The sequence below is a fragment of the Actinia tenebrosa genome, unplaced genomic scaffold, assembly GCF_029948245.1.
Source record: "Actinia tenebrosa isolate PJP-AT-01 unplaced genomic scaffold, QUT_ActTen_1.0 PGA_scaffold3__52_contigs__length_22856419, whole genome shotgun sequence".
NCBI lineage: Eukaryota > Metazoa > Cnidaria > Anthozoa > Actiniaria > Actiniidae > Actinia > Actinia tenebrosa.
The window spans coordinates 14749912-14772333 of record NW_028292580.1 but is presented as its reverse complement, the minus strand read 5'-3'; the positions used below and the strand labels follow the sequence as shown (position 1 = coordinate 14772333).

The window sequence follows — 22422 nt, the reverse complement described above, 5'->3', positions numbered from 1 at the left end:
CAGGCCCAGAGACATGACCGCAAACTTCGAGAAACACTTAGCATCAATGAAATTCAATATGGCGGCTCTTCCAGCCACAACTTTACAACTGCAGATTGAGGCTTGTGGTACCTAGCAAGAACGTCGTGCTAAAGCTCGCTACTGTTGAATGGAAGACCGCTAACCCATGTCAGCAGCAATTACAAAAAAGAAGCATTGACACCCAACCATTTTCTCCTCCTACCATCTGATGCCGCTATGGCTGATCAGGCCTTTGCAGCCGCAAATGATTGAAGCATGCGCAAAATACTTTTGTATATACCGCGGGGTTGACTTAACGCCAAGAATTTTGAGAAAGAACATTCGCAACGTTCCTGATGCAGCTCTAGTCCTAGTCATTGACGGAAACACTCCCTGTGGGAGGTTCGCGCCGAAATAAGTAGTTATAAATTTACACTAATAGGAGACGACTCGTCTTAGGATTTGTTGTATAAATGACGGCAGGAAAATACTTTTCAGTTTCACTACGAAGTTGTTTTATATGTCCTACCGCAATACTTCATAAGCCGGTAAAATATCACTCACGGTTCGACTCAATTATTTTCTTAACCAATCAATAAACATTTTGGGCTTGTGATATTTACCCAGTATTCTTTGCGGAGATTTAAAGAAACGCATGTTTAGAGAACATAACGAGAACATCTTTGCAGGGCTCATCATCGCGCAGCGGGAATACCATTCTATCTCAGCATCATTAAGGCATGGCTCTCAGATGAAAAACTGATTAGCTATATCAAAGCCAGTTTTCTACGAATCTTCCCCAAACTTGGCAAGTTAATGTCTTTTGTGAAAAGAAGGAACCTTAGAGCCTTGGTTACCATGGAAACTAAGTCACGTGACCACAAGGCCGCCATCTTGGATTTTTAAACAAGCCGTTTGTAAACGTACCAAAACATCTTTAAAAGTCATGAGAATGCAGATTACTATTCATATTTACGATGCCTGTATGGATCTAATTGGATATCTTGGAAACTATTTTAAGTTTAATTTTTAGAATATTTTCTATTCTTTCCAAAAAATTAAAAATATTCTAAGAATTAAACTTAATATAATTTCCAAGATATCCAATTAGATCCATATAGGTATTGCAAATATCAAAAGGAATATGGATTTTCAGGACTTTTGAAGTAGTTTCAATACGACTACAAAGGATTTAAAAAAAAAACCAAGATGGCGGCCTTGTGGTCACGTGACCTGGTTTCCATGGTAACAGATATGCGGTAATTGCTTGCCTTGAAGAATTACTACTACGAGCCAAATTTGGGAAAGATTCATAGTAAACTGTCAAAGATATAAATAAATAACTGATTTTCCATCACTTCCTCAAAAGAGCCATGCCTTAATGGTGCTGAGATACACATAGGACTGTGGACTTGCACAAACACTTTACGTGTCCCTACCCCCTAACACTGATCAGATGTTGTGTGTGAAAATGAACACAACAGAAATGGAAAAGGTAAGTCTAAATGAGTAAAAAGGCACGTGACCTATCAGTGCAAGGCTCCAATTGGCTAAATAATGGAAGTTTTAATGGTAACCTGGGTACCAAAAGCCCTCCTCCCCAAACCCCTCACGGGCTCTGGTACCCAGGGCAGGTTCTTGGGGGCTTCTGGTCTCAATAGTTTGATATCGTTCGTTAATGAGGAGAACAAATATTACCAAGTGTACAGGTACAGCAATTTATCGCAAAGTAAAGAAACCTTAAAAAATCTAGAGAATTTATTCAAATCTCAAAAAGCAAATCGCCTAACTAGACTCCACAATCAAAATGGAGGTATGTATTCAGCTTCTATCTCGTCTGGCTCGAAAACAACCTTGACACATCTGAACTTCCGGTCCGTGTTGTTTGGGTCGCTGTTGTCGTATCCGTAAGAACAAGTTGTACCAAGAATACATGAGCACTGGGTCTTGGAGCTGGGCTGTGGAGAAAGAATTGAAAAGGATTGAATGGGTTCCTTGTGGTGAGGTAACAATTAATAGGTCTCATTTCTGAACACATGCTTGGTTTTTAAAGAGGAGGGAATGTGTATAATGTAGATAAAAATTAACCTCTTCTAAGGTGGTTGTCATACTTACACGTATCGCGGGATAACATTTCTGTCCTAACTGAGGTTGATAAGCACACGCTCCTGGGTACTTGTGAGACACACCAGCACAGCACTCACGCTTACCACAGTCTCCATGACTCCAGCACTTGTCTCTAATCTGGAGGAAACATGAAGTACTGTTAGTAACATATATGATGAATAAGACACTACACTTCCACACCACGTGCTTCGTGCCACACCTCGTGCACCATACAACACGACGTGCAACATTTCACACCATGAGCAACACATCACACACTAGTACACCTCAATACTATACCACACTACGTGTACCATACCACACTACACCTCCACACCATACCACATTACACCTCCACACCATACCACACTACACTTCCACAGCATACCACACTACAACTCTACACCATACCACACTACACCTCTACACCACGTGCACTATAGCACACACCACTACTCAACACTATACCACACCACGTGTACCATACTACACTACGCCTCCACATCATGCAACATAACACCTTCACGCCATACCATTTGCGCAATACCATACCGCACAACACGATACTCACCCCATACCATACCACATCACACCACCCAACTACGACACTGATATCACACTAAATCACGTTAACTGTGTTTTACCTCGTTAATTTAAATATATATTTGTTAAGATTTACGTAATCCGCTAGTGAAGGCACGTAGTAGGTGAAAGAGAGTTATGATGGTGACGTACGAAGCAGGAAGCATTATTTCAATCATACCTTAAAAGCCTATGTAGTAAATGTTTACACTCATTATTCAATTAGCAGCTTCTCATTTCTTACGTTTATGTGAGTCACAAAACCGGATATATTGGGCAATAGTTCTACATAGCCTGCTCTTTGGTCGGTAAGTTTTATTAAAGCCGTAGAATATAAGCGGTCGCTTGTGTAATTAAAGAAGACAAATACAGTTTAGAAATAAACGAGGAATTGCAACGAAGAAAGTGATGTAAAATCAACATGTGATCTAATTAAGTGTTACGTGTCGTAAATAGTGAATGTAGTGGTAACGCACCTCGCGGATCGAGGAACCCCTTAATCGCGGGAGTGATGTTTATGCATAAGGTATGACTATAAAGAGAAAGCTACATTCCGTTTAATAAACGCTAAGAAAATTTCAATTTTTGATCGTTAACGGCCCTACTAGAATTGATCGAATAAAAGCTGTGTTCAGTAGACAGTAGTGCATCACGTACAAAGATAATATTAAATAAATAATAAATAATGGTATTAACAAAGGATTCCATATAGTGGCTCTTCTTCCACAGGTTACCAATTAGAATTAAGAAGTTGGTTTTTGCGGAGGGAGGAAAGCCGAAGAACCCGGAAAACCCTCGAAGCACAGGAGAGAACCAACAAACAACTCTACTCACGTACGACATTGAACCCGACGGGACTCGAACCCGGGTCGCATTGGTGAGAGGCGAGCGTTAGTATTATCTAGCTAATATCAACACTATGTCACTATTTATTGAAGCGATATTCATCGGTCAACTATAAGTATTTACACATCCCAATGATTCAGACCACAATATGTACGTTCAAGCTTTTTTTGAAGACGCCGCCTTAGAACTGACCGCCCCAAGAGATATCTTGAAAGAATTTTGAAATAAAGCTATTGTAAGCACTCGTATTGTTACACTTTGAGAGAATGAATTATATTGTTTTGCTGTCTTTTTTCCTTCCTCTTTGACGCTTTCTCTCTCTTTCTGTTTTTCTCTCTGACTTTCTCTTTCTTTTTGTAATGCTGTCTCGCGATAGTAATCCTTCTCCTCTCTTTCTCTTTGCTTACTTCTTTCTTTCTCTCTCGCTTCAGTTTGAATTCTTTCGTACTTATTTTATATTTTGTTTTCCGTTGCTTTCTTTTTTCCTATCTTTTTTCTTCGCCTTATTCCTTTCGATCTACTTTGTCGACTTTCATACTTTCTTTCTTTTACATAGTCCCTTCTATACTTTTTCTTTCTTTTTTCTCTTTCGTTTTCTTTTTGTATTTTCAAAGTCAGGAATCCGTATTTCATGGCGTAGTGGAAGAGGTGCAGCTGCAGTCAGACGCTGTCCACGCCACACAAATCAAAGAAGCAAATGCACTTAGTAAAATAAATTGTATTTAAACGTTTCAACCAATGTAAACAATATGCCATTCAAGAAAGACTTATTTATGGACACCCAGGAAGCTATTCAAACTAGATCCTGTCCAAGATCTCCTGGGGATGGTACTAAGACAGGTGGTAGCGCGTCGCTTCTGATCCAAATCTAGCAATGTATTGTGAAAGTGAACGCTTCTATTCTTAACAAACGAGTTATTTTTACCACACACTTGACGAGATTAGACACAGAGTATAGTTAGAGCGCGATTAGTCTTCCAAGCTTCCGAAAACGAAAGTCGAAGATAATCTAACATTGTTTCTTGGCACGCAAGAAGTCACGTGGCATGACGTCAAACAGGGAACCCCTCGTGGTGTTGATAATCGTTTTGTGAATAAATCATACTGTGTTTGGAATGGTTTAAGTCTAAAGTTGAACTTTTAAAAATAGTGCGAGCAAATTCGTCTTTTCTTCAGAAGACGTGATCAAGAAACGCGTTATTTTGAGGATTCATAACGTCATTTATAGACCCCCCTAGACGTCAGCGGCCGCATTTGAAGCACGGGCGCCGCTAAGTCACTTTGTTATCACAAAACACGACTAATAAGCTAAAGCTTTGAATTCAAAACCAGAGTCAAACTGTAGAGTACGCGGTTAGGGAAATTGAAGAGTACGACAATGGGGTGGTTCCAATATCTTCTGATGGCGCGCGGAGGCGTCAACGTCAAATTTGTCAGAATTTCATATTACCCACTATTGCTAGTTTTCCTAGTTACGTTTACGTATTAATTTAGCCTATTGTCGTGAGGCATCTGTACACCCTATATCCCCCTTCAAAAAAAATAAATGCGAGTAGGATTTAGAAGATTTGCGACTGCTACGAATGCGTTGATAGAATGTGAGGATAATATTGCTAATTTACAGGATGAGCTCACGTGTTTCCTCAATTAATAATAACGTCTGCTCGTTGCGCAAAAAAACCCGCCTCTTAAAACTGCCATGTCTAAAATCTTCAAGCCTTAAGTGCATCTTATTGCATCACTTTATATCATATATTTCAACTTTATTGGCCTTATAAGAGCAACGAAAATGTTTCGCCATTGATCATTGCGCACCTGGTAAAATGTGCGCTAATATCCAGTGAAATTCATACAAGGCCGAAAGCCCCTCCAAAAAAGATACCTATATCCTGTTCTTAACTTTGGAGCCGGTTCTATGGGACAGCTGTCTTAGGGGATGTTTTAATACCAAGTCATTTAGAGGCGGATACTTCAGCCTACTCTAAAGTTTAAACGCCGGTCCTTGTGTTTTATTCATAGCTTTATTTGAATCGATATTTCGATGGAATATTTGAGAACGCTTCAAACGCGTGGGACGGAATTTACATCTCGAACGAGGCTAATTGGTGTGTGGGTTGCAAGTTTAGCAAATACTTTGGTTGATTATTGATATTTCGAGGCAATCAGGATTTCTTATTTGAAATGAAAAAAGTGTTTAGTCAACTGGACGAACATCCAGACATCTGTCCGCCCCGCTTTGAAAGCGCCGGTATTGAACACTTGAAAAAAAGGCTTTCACTTTGCGTATCTTACTAATTATGTGACATGGACAAAATTTAAAAGATGATCAAAGAAATAAATGGTTTAAGGTACTTGGACTAAGCAAGAATAAAAATGAAAAAGTGGAATAGGAATGGAAAATGGTCTGCTTTGCGAATAATAGTGCCTTCATGTATGTAATGTGAATGGAATAAATAATAATAATAAAGAAAAAAGATGAAGAAGAAGAAGAAGAAGAAGAGAGTGCCTTCATGTATGTAATGTGAATGGAATAAATAATAAAGAAAAAAGAAGAAGAAGAAGAAGAAGAAGAGAGAGAGAGAGAGAGAAAACAGGAATAAAAAAGGGGAAAAAAGGGGAAAAAAATAAAAGCGTGAGAACGGAAGCTAAGATTTCTTTACAAATGTTTCTTGGTAAATAAACTTTGAAAGACAAGACTTCAGAAATGAAAGTCAAAAGATAAAGAAAATAAGATATCAAAATAGTAAATTACAAGATTAAACAATAACAACATACCATTCCAGATATCGATACTACTACACACGCCAGAACCAGCACTAACACTGCTATCTGTATCTTCATCTTGAAATCCTCGGCACGGGCCTCGAGAGATCTCTTGTTCCACCGCACTGCAAGCCTCACTAAACCTCAGCTCGGATCCTACCTCTGGTCAAGAGCCTAAACCCACTGTGCCAAACATTTCATCCAAACGCTTAATAAATACCCCAAGTCTACGTCATCAAGAGTCTGATTTTTTTCGACGGAAATTGATTTTTCTTCAATTATGTTCTTTTTACTTAAGAGCTTACTGGGTAGAAAATCGGGCGTTCTGTATAGTTTTCCGCCTCCACTTTTAATTCATGATTTTTCATCGAATATATAAAGAATTGCTTTAATCGTAAACTATTATTAAGCTCGGCGCCCTTCTACTGTGAATATTTCTACAGGTTTTCTTTGCCTTGATTAAATAATACTCTCCAAGAATTGATACGATTTTTAGATTGATTTTATGTAAATCAGTCCTGTCTCTTGTGCAGTCATTTAAACACTCTTTTCCATTTTTGTGTAAATATGTTTGATTAATAAGTATTGCTCTCGTTTAAGATAGTTGTTACAACCTGCGCAAAATAAAATGAAAGTCTAATGTAGAAGTAACCTCAAATAATTGAAATTCGCAACAACAAAAAAATAAAATAAAATAAAATAAAATAAAAAAATAAATAAAAAGGTTTGAAGTTTTGAAGAAATAGCTTTGGGAAGGATAACAGCACAAAAAAGCATGAAAAGAGAAGTGCTAATTGGCTAGAATAACAAGCAGTTTAAGTCAAGCAGGTATGGGTGTTCCCAAACATTAACTAAATGATCATAACAATTGCAATTCTAACTAGCTGACGGGTTCCTTATATGACTTTAATCAAAAAAATTGTAAAATAAATTGTTCGGTGATGCATGTTGAGTCTTGAAGACTTGTGCGAAACGGAAAAAGGTGGGACTACATAAATAAGTCCTGCGCATCGCCGACATTTGGTTATAAGAAAACGTATTATAGCTGTTCCTCCGGAGTTGTAGAACGAACACCTTGCGCCATGGAGCTGTTTTAGGGGAAGCTTTAATACTTATATGAGCGTCTTTTTCGCTTGCTGATAACGAAAAGTGACAGGAAAGTGATAGGAAACTGTCGTGTTAATTTTCAGATTTCTTTCGGCATGTGAAATGACTCACTGATGAAGAGTCCTTCAAAACAGCCCCATAATGCAACGCAACTCCGGAAAGTCTATACCAAAGCAGGTGTCTTCTAAGTACTGGTCCTTTACAGAAAACTTATTAATTTAGATACAAGACGAACAGATATTTCTGAGGAAAGGATGAGAATTAAGTCAGCATTTACTCAACTTTGTAGCCGGAAAAAAAAAAACCAGAGATAAATAAAATAAACGAAAAATCGATTCAAATTCATTATAACGATGGTAACATGATTGGGCACTACAGATGTGGCAAGCTATGTTCACTCCCATATTAAAACTTAATTGGAAGAATAAATAAAACATACATTTGAATGATAAAAAATACATGAATCAAAACGGCAAGAAATAATAACATAATGTTAAGCGTCTAGTTAACAAAATTAAAAAGCATGGTTATTCTTCTAAGTCGTACGACAGATGTTGATTTGGGTTCGATCGTAGAGTAGGGAAAAATTTAGGACACGTTCACAGTACGAAATACCGTAACACTGTAATAGCTTCACAGTGTTTTTGTAAATATTCATCCAATTATAACGCCTGATACGATACAATCAGCCGGGTAGCTGGAGAGCAATTCTCCCATAGATGAGAAACGCAGATCACGTACTGACTTATCAGCACACATATTAAGTACAACATGCCGCAACACTGAAATGGCTTCCAATTGTATTTTTTAAATATATTCATCCAATAATGACGTTTCAACAATAGAATAGGAAGGGTAAGCCTACAGTAAGAGCTTGCTGTAGAGCAGGTCTTCTATGAATGAGAAACGTACGCCAGTACTGACTTAGCAGCACATATACAGTCAATTCAAAAAACGTTGTCGTCGACCGGCTCAAGCCTACGCGACTGGACCGAAAGGAACTCTGGGTAGTAATCATTGAAGCCGAATTGACTCCATAATTTTATCTGACTAGTTATGCCTGGTTTACAGCACGAACCTTCATAGGCGAACGGGAAGTGTTGAAGGAGACGTTTTTTTAATGCCTTCATATTTTCGGAATTGTGAACTGAATCATAACTACTTTGTTTTTCTTTCCCTAAACCCAAAGACATGCATTTGATGGATTGTTTCTCGCCATCATTATCTTATTACTAGCGGGAACAAACAATTCAGAACGAATATTTATTAACCGCTTCAGTGAATTTTACCCATATTCCTTTCGGTCCAGTCGCGTAGGCTTGAGCCGGTCGACGACAACGTTTTTTGAATTGACTGTATACACAGTACAACATGCCGTAACACTGAAATGGCTTCCCATTGTATTTTTTGAATATATTCATCCAATAATGACGTTTAAAACAATAGAATAGGAAGGGTAAGCCTACAGTAAGAGCTTGCTGTAGAGCAGTTCTTCTATGAATGAGAAACGTACACCAGTACTGACTTAGAAGCACACATACACAGTACAACATGCCGTAACACTGAAATGGCTTCCTTATGTTTTTGTAAATATTCATCTAATTATAACGCTTAATACAATAGAATTTGCCAGTAAGGCTAGAGCGGCTATGGCTTTGCCAAAGAAAGGTTTTCGTATGGATTGAAATCGTACGATAATAAATTACAGCACGTACACGGACACGACGTAACATTGAAATGGCTTCCATTTGTTTTTGTGTAAATTATCCAATCACAACGCGCAGCTACGGTTACGGTACACAAAACAGATTTATTATATCTTTCCCTACAAGTTCAACCCCGTTCTATTCCCCGACTGATACGAAATCTGAAATGTGATACGAAATACTTTAACAGCGAAGCCTGGATCAATAACTATGGTTTTAGTCAAGAATTTTGTTCTCAAGTCCAGAGTAAAGTGCACAATTCATCTCCACTTTATAAGAAAGGATTAATTGAATATATTTACTAGTTTTTGTTTTCAGTTGATGGCAAACCTGTGATAAGTTTAAAATTCAGAATTTACCCGGCATTCACAATAAAAACAAAACAAAAACAAAAACAAAAAACAAAAATGGATTAACGACCGAATCTCAAAGAGTTTGACACAAAGTGTCCCTCAGCAATTCTTCGGCATTAGTTATAATAAAGAAACGTGAAATTCGACGTCTGAACCGTGCCTATTATTTAAAAAGAATATATTCTTCGAATACCATAGCTTATTTTTCCTAAAAAAAAAAAAAAGAAAAAAAAAAAAGAAATTTAGACTGAATTGATTAAATTAACGGCAATTACGATATGAGAAAATTTCGTCTCAAAAGTAAATTAGACATATACCTTAGAAACGCCCCTTTTTTGCCGAAGAGCAATACCAGTTCAGCAGTACTGGCTTTCTGGAGTAAAAATATCGGCTCTGATATGCACATCCTATTCATTTATAGAAAATAAAAAACTGTGCAATATAGATGACTCGAATAAAATTTTCATGGGTTCTGGCATAAAGACATTATTCATATAATAACTATCTACATGATTTATTTTATCTTAAAATTTTGTACCAATATTATTTTTTTAGTTTCGTAATTACGAAGTCATTTGTCTATATTTATGGTTTACTCAAATTTTTATTTTGTAGAATTATATAAAAGCAAAAATATATATATTTATAGATTTTGGAAAGACGTGTTTTAAAAGACGATTCTTGGGTTACACATTAGGACACTAAAATGCTAAATTCGGAAACATCACATCTAGAAACCTAGCCATAGATATTTTGAGCTTACTCGGAAAAGATCAGATTAATCAGGGACTTTGGAACAGTTTTAAAAGTAGGGTGGGGTGGGGGGGGTGCAGTCCTTCCCTCCCCTCCCTGTTTTGAGGCGAACGTTTTTTCTCATTTCTAGGAAAAATGAAAATGTAATTCTCATAAAAAGGGGGAGCTAAAGCCCCTCCAGCCCCCCCCCGTCTCCGCCGTCCATGATAATACGTTCTTTTGCTAGGCTTTTCGTTTGCTGCGACTCGGATTGCCTGTCTCTATTTTGCACTGGGAATATTAGAGTGGCTCCATTAGCTGATGTATGATATTTTCAGAGAATAGTTAACCAAATCTAAACAATCACGTTTTGTGTTTTCAAATAACTCCTCAGGAAATTGGTTTATTGGATCGAGTTATTGGAATGTATTTATTACGAGTCTCTGGCTCATTGTACATATTGACATCAAATATTGTTATCTATCTATCTATCAATTTATCGAAACAATTCTATGCTTAAAGTCCTTATAAGCCTTTGCACAATATTTTCAGAATTGATTCTTTACATAGTGGATAGTTGATTGTGAAAATATTTCGTCATTTGAATGTCGGGACTTCGGATACGAAGGTTTATATTCCCAAAATGTTAATGACTATGACGTGACATAAGGGATCATTTAATATACAACACTGCACTCGTTCTGGAATACAGTATTTTAAAAGCATCACCCTTTTACTCGTGACTCACGTAAAGGTTCTTACAAATTTGTTTTCAAAAAATGTCCAGCGTTCAATATTAAAAGTTGCCACAAAATAACTCAAATCCCTTATGTTACGTCATAGTCCTTAACATATTGGAAATATAAACCCGACCCGACATTCAAATGACGAATTATTTTCACAATCAACTATCCACTATCTAAAGAATCAATTCTGAAAATATTGTGTAAAAGCTTATAAGCACTTTAACTGCTGCAGGTTTTCATAAAATCGTTTTAGGGACGCCAGTGCAATCGAAGAATTCGTGATCAATAGGCCGAATACAGAAAACATAGTAAGAGTGTTTTAGCGAAAAAAGCCGTCCAAATATTCCTCGTACGACTAAAGTCATAACAGATCAGCTCAATTAGATTAACTCATAATAGAAGAAACTGTATATTTAGAAAGTTTAAGTTACTCACTTACCCCAGAACGTGAACAAATTTTCCTTGGGCGGTATTGTTCGGAAATTTTGCAAAATTCAATTGGTCTCTTGATTTTTTTTGCGAGTTATACTCTTATTTTGAGTGCGTATGAGATAAAGATGCGAGATAATCATGGTGCAATAATCTTTCTTATCTTTCAATCAATGAATCGGTACTTTTTATGTACGAAAATAGAACAAAATACATAGAAAAAGGTGACCTTCGAAAACGAGGACTTTTAATGAAGGTATAGCGTTTACAGCAATCATGTCATGTCTGGGTCTCTAGAACTCTTCTGATACATATTTGCTTTAATTTCATCCTTTGGAAGAACACAGAACACGTTTCTACTCACACTATTTATAGTTAACAATATATATCATATCAACCGTTACTAAAGAGCTACACTTCAGATATTTTCATGTGAGCCACAATTTCGCGAGTCGATGAATCACAAGAGCACGTATCCTCTGGAATCCAGGTACTGTAAAATTCTGTCGCTCGTTTCTCGCTACCAGAAAAAAAATTAAGTATTTTTTTCGGTAGCGAGAAACGAGCGACAGAATTTTACAGCACTTGGATTCCCGAGGATGACGGGCAAGCGTTTGTTATGAAATCTTTAATTTTCCTCAAATATTCATTTTGAAATAAGTTTAACATAAGCACATTTTATAATAAATGATTTTATGATTTTGCAGGATAATTAAAATCGCGTGAGTCGAGGTTTCATCGTAATACAAGTCATTTGTGGGTTGTATTGATAAATGAAATAACTTCTTGTTTATGACCTGGTGTGAAAGCATCAAAATACGCAGCCACCAGGGCATAGTCTATAGCGATGCGACGACAGGTGAACTACTTGTTAAACGCCGTTAGATACAAGACTCTAGTTTCCTAAAACGATCCCCTGGTTGGGCTTTAAAAGGTTCATAATGTTCTATTCAGTATGCATAACGCTGAAAGGAAGCGTATTACTCGCTGTACGCCTTAGAGAATCTAAAACAAAACGTACAAGGCTATCAACGCCAATATCTTATATCACGTTCGCCCAAACATCATTTTCTCAGTTTTGTCTTCAATCTTGAAAAACAAATACGACTTTCATAATCGATAGTTTTTCCTCCCGTTTTTTATTATTTGTTATTTATTCAACCCACCGTTTTCCGTAATTTTGAATTTATATTTGACATTCATTTCGTTGTTCTATCGGTAATGCGACTGCACATATTATTGAGTGGCGCGAGTAGGCGTTGCCATTGCCAATGAAGATCCAAGAAAACCTATGCCGATTTATTTTCTCTTATAAAATTACATTTTAAAGCTCAGTTTTTAGTTTTTCTGGACAATAATGAAACTTTTTAGCAGTTAGTAAAGATAAAAGTTACATTTGCCTAGTGAATATCGCTATTCAATGACGTCACTGCGTTTTTCGAGCTTTTAATCTCGTCGGTTACTGATACTTATAACGAACTCAGACGTGATATTTTTCAAGATACATCTATTCTATGATCTAAATAAAGCAACCAAATTAGAAAACGTACGAGTTGTACAGATAAGGACATATAAGCCGTATTATAGGATTGTATATTAGGAGTTCTAGCCATGCTAACTATATACCGTTAATTTGTGGAATCCAAATTACCCTTTTAAAAAACGATCATCTAGATAGATGGATTCGATTTCATCGCCAGGGGCGTGAAATTATACTTGCGCATCAGCAGAAATAATGGTCTACCGACCAACGACAAAATGTATTCTTACAAAACAAATTATATAGATATATATGATTTTTGTTGTAAGAAAACATACATTTGTTGTTGGAATATTAGAATAAATATAGTAATTTTGCCAGCCGGGTTTTATTAACGCCCCACGCTCCACACCGCCTATGCGAATATTTTATTCCGTTTCAAAGCAAAACGGAAAAAAAAAAAAAAAAAACCTCATGTCTAGACGAAGCATTTTCGAATCGCTTTCAAAAAGTTCCTTGTTCTTATTCAGTGGCGTATTCACCGGATACGTGTGGATGAAAGTCCAATCTGCAAGATCATTTACCACACGTACATAGAACTGGATGAGAAATTAAAAAATGTACTACTTTTGACCAAGAAATACTTTTTCGCACCGGTTCCAATACTTGGTTGATTAAGTGAAATATTACCGTTCCATTATAGTGCTTGATCGCGTTGGTCACACCTATTTTCGATATTGCATTAACAAAATATAAGATATAAATGGGTTTGCCTTTATTAGCCATTCGAAGTTGAGGAGAAAACTGGGTCGAGTTTGCATTGCAGTGTATTGTGGGAGTTTCAGGGGACAAGATAGACGCCATCTTGGAAAACGTCCCCTAAATCAGCCCCAAAATGACAACTCGCCCTAGTTTTCTCCTCAACCTCGGAACGGCTAATCCTCATTAACCAATGGCTTGTAAGTGTAAGCAAGCATAGATGTCACGAATTCTGACTTGAACTAAAGATCTAATAGCCTAGCTTATCCTCGCAAAGTATTCCGCCAAAATTTTTGGAAACTGTAAATTTCTGAAAACTGCCTCGTGTTAACATAGAAACATGAAAGCGTTTTCACATGTAAGAGAGACTGTATCCTTGATGGGGTGTGTCTGCTAATCTAGAAAAACGGCAAACGGCCCAACATATGACCTAACATTTGTTGGCTGAATAAGCCCGATGACATTTTTAGCGAAATGTTGGCGTGATGTTGGGCAAATATTTGTTTAAATCAAACTTACAATTTTTGTTGTTGTTTTACGAGGGTGGCACTTTCAAGTAAAAAAAGATTAAAAAATAAAAATAAAATAGCCAGTGTCTAACAAACCTGTGGCCCTCGTTCCATGATCGAATTGGAATTTAGAAGTTGATTTTTGCGGAGGGAGGAAAACCAGAGAAAAACCAACGAAACACCCGACAGGAACTAGAAACTTTAATTACTTATCACATCAAGTCCGCGAATACGACTCAGTTCGCATTAGCGAGAGACGAGCGCTATTACCACTTCGCCACCCGTCAGGCTTACCATATTTAGTGGATTCGCTTCTGGTTGGAAGTGCTATCGAGTATCGGTACAATAATCGTTTCAGTTTTCAATTTTGAAACTCGCATTTTTTAGCAATACTGTACAACATACAATATTACAATGCTAATAACGGTATCATAAAAGCAGTAGAGTATTTTGGCCTCTAACTTTTTATGGGCCAAAAATGAGTCAACTGCGTCTGCTTGTCTTTTCTAATACCCATAACTCCCCCTCCTCCCTCCCCGCTATTTTGGTCCATTTGCGAGAGCTCTTAGAGATCGCTTAGGGTGGCATGAAGGATCTCACTTAATGTTAGATCACTTAGGCGTCATTTCAACTCAGTGAGAGGCATTTCAGGCTGGAGCAACAAGAATTAAAATCTTAGAGGTCTCTTAAGGTGGCATGAAGGATCTCACTTAGATCACTTAGGGTGGATCTAAGAATCTATTTAATTGCGCATTAACGGTTTCAACTCAGTGAGAGGCATTTCAGGCTGAATTAAAAACAATCGACAAACGTGAGGCGGAACTTTTGATCTCTTCTTTTATGCATTAACCGATTTAAGGATTTTCAGAAATTAGGAAAGGAATCGGAACAAGTGCATGGTTCGAGGATGCAACTTAGGACATCTTGGTGCGCGTATCAAGCAAGTCGATTAACAGAATTGGATTCTCTAGTCACGTCCATATAAATGGGGCACCTGTGCAGTTCTAGTTTTGTATTTACTGTAAACTAAATCGACAAACACGGGGATCCAGTCTGCGGAGCGTGAGCACCGAGTACAATGTAAAAAAAATCGATATGGGTTACCTGTGCCTTCATCGCAAAAAAGAAATGTAAGAATGAATCGGTCCACTTGTCAAGGCAATTGTTTTAAAACGAATCAGCGAGTGAACAGCGAGTGAACCATCCCCCTATACCATTTCGTTTTTCCACAGGAATCCTAAAGTAAGACGCACTACTCGTTTGGCGAAAAAAGGTGCCAAAAACAGGAGCCCTTTATTTTGCCGACGACCGAAGTTTTCTCCGAGTTCACTCCGATCAAACAGAATCGAAATTTCCTTTCAACTAAAGCCAGCGCAGCTTATCAAATCTCATTCTCGACAAGTTAGAAAGGAATAAAACATTTACGATATTCATTATTGCGTTATTAGAATATATATCAGTATAAACACTAGTTTATCTGTTACATAAAAAACCTTATAGCTACAAAATTCATTATAAAGCAATCACCATCGTATAATTGTAAAATATCACTTAGTCTTCAGACCCTTCTTCACGTTTCTTGGGCTTTGTTATTCTTCGTGCGCCACGGCCGGAAGGTGCTTTTGGTTTGGCGAATTTTGGGCGATGGAGATTTTTCTTTGGGTGGAGTTCATCTTGTAGGAAGTCTTCATTGATTTCAGACATGTCTGAAATTTCAATCTTAAGTGGAATAGGTCTTAGTAATGTAAATGCAATCAGGAAATTTAGTACCAAAAAAGATGATGATATTGATGATGTATGGTGGTGATGCATGATGATGATAATGATGATGATGCATGATGATACATGGTGATGCATTCATGATGATGTATGATATTGATGCATGATGATGATGCATGATGATACATGATGCATGACGGTGCATGATAATGATGCATTCATGATGAAGATGTATGATATTGATGCATGATGATGATGATGATGCATGATGATGATGATGCAAGATGGTGATACAAGATGATGCATGATGATACATAATGATGATCATGGCGAACAATGATGATTATATTGGTGCATGATAATGATGACGTATGACGATGATGATGATTCATGATGATAGCAAACTATGATAATGGTGCATAATGATGATGCATAAAAATACATGTTGATATCAGTGTTAAAGATGATGATGATGGCAATGCTTGAGTTTGACACTGTTGCTGATGCTCGGCCATTACCTTTTTTGGTATTTCCATGCCAATCTGCTGCTCTGCAAAATCTACCACAGGTCCCTTACAGGAAGAGTAGAGCATTCTTTCCTTGATTCCACAGGAATAGCCAGGCATTGAATAGATAAACACTACAAAAATACAAACATTACAATAAAATATATTCCACATCTAAATTTTATTGAGTTGGTAAAGTTGATGGACATCATCACCAACCATTTACTATGTGTACCTTTAGGCTTAACACCACAGGAAGGAGGCAAGATGACATGAATTCCTGCAAGGCAGGCTAACCAAAAGGGAGGGCAGAAAAAGACTTCTGCAAGCTGGGTAGGAGGACATGGCGATGATAATAGGTTTCCAATTCTCATGAGATTGAAATGCTTTTGTTTCATCCTCCAAATTTGACTGCTTTGCATTACATACAAGAGGTCTATCAAGGGAAAACCTTATAAACTGTCATGCAATGCTGATTTTAGGATTAGGACTCAAAACTGCAGAGGTAAGAGGTAAATGCACTGCTGCTACACCATCCTTGATTCCCATAAACAATTGATTTGTTTTACTCCCTCTGTAAATATCAACAGGTAAGCTAAGAGTGTATAGCAAATTTTAAATGTACTGTAGCATGAAGTGAGTAGTATCAGGGACAACAGAGCACTTTTTAAAGTTGGGTTGGGTTGGGGGGTGTGAAGGGGGAGGTTAATCTACCAGCCTTGAGTATGGAGTAAAAACATGGTGCTGCAAGCTGTGTATAAACGAAAAACTAAATTTTAATAAACTGTTATTAACTTGACAACTTACTTATTGACTCCATGTAATCTCCCTCATGGGTGTGTTTGAACAGATAAAAGTGATATCGTGCTTCATTCGTAGGGACCAGCCCAGCAAGATCAGCAGGTTCTACTGATCCTTCTTCACCAGCAAGTTCAATTGTCTCATTCTCTATATTCAATTTCTAGGCAAAAGAATGAAAAACCTTGTTACTAAGGACTAAACCTGTCTCGTTCTTACAGACACAGGGAGCCCAATGCTTGCATATCACTTCATAGCAGCCCTGTAGGTGTAACTTAAAGAAAAGATTTCTGTGGTTGTGGGTAATAAAGGGAAGGAAAACAGGCATAATGTGCACTGTCTACAGTAGTTCCTGAACACTTCTATGTACCTAAATTTTCCAGACCCCACCCTGCTTCCACACCAACCCCTTTAAGGAGCTAAATATTAATGACTCTTAAATCTCCAGTGTATGCGGGCTTAGCTTCAAATCCAGGATTTGCTTGTTTTGTTATTTGGATTTCTGCTTTTGTTTACCAAGCTCAGAAGTGAGGCTTAGCCCACATACACTGGAGTTATAAGAGTCATCAATTCCTATCTCTGACAAGAGCTAGCACATATCTATCTAGTACACATGAAGTACATATGTGTACATTATATTTGGGATAGTACTCACAAGTTGTACATATTGAATCTCCTTGTTCTGTAGTCTCTGTAAGCTCTCAATTCCTTGGTCGTTGACAGGAAAATGAACACCCGTCATGTGAGACACCTTAGTGGAAACATTTATGTGTGTCCTCGCACCCTATACATACAGATATAACACAGGTTGAGTGGGTAGTAGTAAGGGAATATTTATTATTAGGGTGTGGGGGGTGGGTGAACACCTGTCGTGTGAGACACCTTAGTGGAAACATTTATGTGTGTCCTGGCACCCTATACATACAGATATAACACAGGTTGAGTATGTAGTGGTAAGGGAATATTTATTATTAGGGTGTGTGCATGGAGGAGGGGGGGGGGGGGGGGGGGACGGGGTCATCTGTCCTTCTTAAGTAGAAACATTAGTAGAGATGAGTGCACCACCATGAAAACTACCATGACCCTTTTCCCAACACCCACTCTCCGGCTTTGATGTTTAATTGTACCTCTTGGTGTTTGACATCTTGTAACTCTCTTTCTTCTGCTGTTAGTGGTGGTGGAGCATGCTCAGCTTCTTTCTGCTTGAGGTAGGCATCAAGAGTGATATCACCCTTAAAGACAAAAAGTTCATTTAAATCATTTTCATAGAAAAGGGATGAATTAAATCAACATTAATCTGCATACTATGTTTTTTCATCTTCTCACGGTGTATAATTTACCTTTTTATCATTACTGTTTCATTAGAAACACCGACGCAGCTCACACTAGTTTTTAGCTAGTTATTTCTTCTTATTAATCTGCATACTAGTATACTTTACAGTGTTCAAATTTCACTTAGAGAAAAAATGCATCCTTAAACAACATCTTACTGATATTCTAAGTTACGGTAAGACCTCACATGTTGCTTTTTTTTGTTTTCTATAATATTCTTACCTTTTCTGATCCCAAGAGTTCATCCTTAACATGTCCTCCTCCAAACTCCTTCTTCAATGTAGCTTTTGTACCAGCAAACAACATCTTGTCTCGAATCTAGAGAAAACAAAAAACCTACTTGTTACTAGTTAATAAATAAAATAAATCAACTTTAAAAGGACGACATGTGAAAGTCAAATCTGATAAACTTGTGGTCCTCCACTGTATTTTAATTTATGAATAAGACCACCATTTTTGTGGTCATCCAAGCCATAACCAAAGTCTAACCATTTGCAGATATTTTTTTAGAGCAAAGGCAACATCTTCAACTCAGATATTTTAAGACCCTGAGTGTTGGCCCAGTCAAGGCTTGAAACCATGTCGACCTCCTGTACAACATCCCAATGCCCAATCAATTGAGCCAATTAGAAGCCTGTTGCTAGACTTAAAGGAAAGTCTATAAAAAGAGAGAGACATACATACTGGAGCAAAGTCAGGAGTGTAGACAATGAATAACCATTCATATCCTTGGTTGTTCTTTGTGTCCAGTCGATAAAGAAGGTAGCATGATTTCTTGGCCTCCAGTAATGGGGGGACAAGATCAAAGTGTTTGGAAAGTCAAGAAGAATGATATATGGTAACTCATAATAATAATGATAATGATAATAATAATAATAATAATAATAAATTTTATAAATGACTAAATTAGGTGCTAATCTACTCATATTCCTCCTCTGACTCGCATGATAGATCAAATTTACTGAATCAATGAAGAAGTGGTGATGAAGTATAGACCAACTTAGCTTGGGTGTGATGTTTTCCTAATTCAGATCACGTCATTCCCAAGAGTATCATTTCTTTGTTTAATGGCTGTGTATGAATAAGAATTTGAAGACACATGAATATGGATACAAATCGAACAAAGAATCTTATTCTATAGAGAATGACATGTGTTCTTAATGGGAAAACCTTTTTGTCCAAGCTAAAAGGGTCTATTTGCCTCTCAGCCCTGGGATTCCATTCCACTTAGCATCACATGAGTAGAGTCTTTTGGGTCTTTCCATAGATTTGGGTTTTTTCCCACAGAACTAACATCATGCTTAATCTGATATATGAGTTAGTTATGCCTTGACTTATATCAGGGCATGAGATTTTATCGTCATTTTGTGCATTTTAATTATCTGTTTACAGTAGGTTCTACTGATGAACATAGTAATGATACTCAAGAGAATGACATGATCTAAAAGAGGAAAACAATATGATTGAGTGCTCTAACAGTTGATGCTTTCAAAGGATATCAGTCTCCCAGTCGTTTGCAGGTTCCAGCGACGTAACAGGTGTGAGTTCCTCTGCAATCAAAAAAAGTGGTATTTGATTTCAATTTTAGAGCATTGACATAGACCTCTTTAGCTTGGATGTGTTTTTTTTTCATTTGAGAGCATGTGTCACTCTTTTTAGAACAAGATGATTTGTATGAGTTATATCCAATCCATGCGTCTTCTCATGCATAACCATTAAACGAAGGAATGATAGGCTAGGGAATGACACATGGTCTAAAATGGGAAAACATTATTCATAGCTAAAAAGACTTATAACAGGGAAAAATGCTTTTTGGGTTATACCATTTACGTACCATTTTCCCTACCAAATCTAAAGAAATCCCACAGGAATATTTTTTTTGTGTTGAAAGCAAACTTCTGGGAGGAGGGGGAGGCACATGCCCCCTATTCTCCCCCTCCCTACTCTAGTAACTAAGGTGGTTAGGTTGTCAAGAAGATATAAAATGGTATTATAATCTTAATTTTTGGAAACATTTAAAGAAAGGAGAATGCGAATAAAGTAAAATATTATTACCGTCGATGATGTCAATCTTAATGACTCGTATGTCACCTTCTTTGGACTGAGCAAACAATGATTTCAAATCATCATTAGCTGAGGAAATAAATGCATAATTTAATAAACAATATTAAAGCTAAAATACCAAAATAAAAGACCACAATATAAAGGTGGTGTCTTTCACTTTTCAAATCAAACATAATTTATTGAACCACTGATTAATATCTACCTGAACTGATATGTAAGTCAGGGCATTGCTAACTAAGAGAATACATACTTATTGACTGAGGAAGGGCCAGACAGGAAAATTACTGACTGAGCCTAGCAGGGAACAAGCTATAAATGGCCTAGAGCCCAGAGGTGAGTGTATTAATACCCACCCTTTATTCCCTAAGATAAGGAGAGCCACACAAGTCTCAATGCCAGCGTTGAATGGAAATTTGGAGGTTGCCTTTTGCAGAGACAAAAAGGCAGGAGAAAAATGCTCAAACTACAAAGAGAACCAACAAACACAGCTGCTCACACATGACTTTGAGTCTGAGTATCAAAAACCCATTACGATAGGGGTGAGATGTAGTACATAAGCAATGTACATAAGCAATGTTTCAACCAAACAAAAGAAATTGTAAAGGTTGTATTTCTGATATGACAACATGCTATGCTATCATTCTCATGCAGTACACTCAAAAGACATATCACTATTCTTGGTGTGCATGACTGAAAATCCCTTGAGTTATAAATAACAATGAAACAGCTGCCATGTTGGTTGATCTAACAAGAGAAGCTAATGAGAAATGATTTGTTATCATCGACCAACGAGGTGGCTATAAAATAACATGCGTCCCAAATATAGAAATAAGCAACCCTATATAAGGTTTTGCATAATATAAAATTCAAGGAATACGTCCTAGCCTAAATTTCCATTTTGAGGGTAAATGCTTCCTGTTGTTGGGATGCAAATGTGACAGAATGACATGAGGTGTGACAGCCGGTGCCATCCACAAATTTTACGACCTTCTCTTTGAATTTTCTCTTTTCAATGACCAAAACAAAACATGTTTAAAATAATACTTATGAGCTAGTACAGAAGGAAAAGTATTCAAAAACCATGCGATAAATAATGAGTGTAAGAAATTATTAATAATATCTTGATATATATGGATGCGGGCAATTCACATAGATGTATGACAGCACAGTTCTGTACACTACAGTATACCTTTTGCAAAAGTAGTTGACAATTTTTAGTATTTCACACTTTTAATCGATCAGAATGCTTTAGAAAAAGTAGTACATATGAAAAGGGACCGTTAATAGGGAAGTTACTGGGGAAAGCACTAAATATACTATGTATTTCCGCAATAAGCTTATATTGTTCCAACAACCTCCCTTCAGGATCCATCTAATGTTTTCTTTATCCTTGAACGACACTATCTTTGATTTACTGCATTCTTTAACTAACCAAACTATAATACCTATCGAATATGTACTTAAATCATTAGTCTTCACATCTTTGGGTTTATTATAAATAAAACACAGATCACATCAAATAAAAACGACAAATCTAGGAGTTCAGGTATTGCGAGTTGAAAAAAAAAGTGAGGTGAAAGAATCGTCAAAAAATAGCTATAAAGATTACCCACATCTCAAACCAAGATGTAAAATACTTACCTTGGATACCAGTCTGATGCGACATCGTGGAATAAGTTCACTAATTTGTTTATTTGATGAGCAAATAAGAACAGAAAATGAAGCAGTGAACGAGTTCTATCATGAGCAAGAAGCTCCAAGAACAGAGACCTCCCCTTCACAGGCTACTGACCCGTGACGTCATACATCCACCATAACGTCATTTCCGGGTAAAATGTAGAAAAAAGCACAGGCTTCCCAATAATGATACTAGTCTGGGAATCAA

At 37.1% G+C, this 22422-nt stretch overlaps 1 protein-coding gene across 1 annotated transcript; it reads right to left on the bottom strand.

Moving 5' to 3' along the window:
* Positions 1-1740: 1740 nt before the first annotated feature.
* Positions 1741-22319, bottom strand: LOC116298198 (twinfilin-1). The gene is made up of 12 exons (XM_031706583.2): positions 22179-22319; positions 20529-20606; positions 19973-20023; positions 19158-19282; positions 18696-18791; positions 18269-18373; positions 17797-17925; positions 17151-17304; positions 16356-16477; positions 11381-15837; positions 2116-2244; positions 1741-1958 (listed from the first exon to the last, which is right to left on the bottom strand). The coding sequence occupies exons 1-10, from the start codon at positions 22201-22203 to the stop codon at positions 15670-15672; spliced, it is 1053 nt and encodes a 350-aa protein (XP_031562443.1). The 5' UTR covers positions 22204-22319; the 3' UTR covers positions 1741-1958; positions 2116-2244; positions 11381-15669.
* Between the last annotated feature and the right edge of the window lie 103 nt (positions 22320-22422).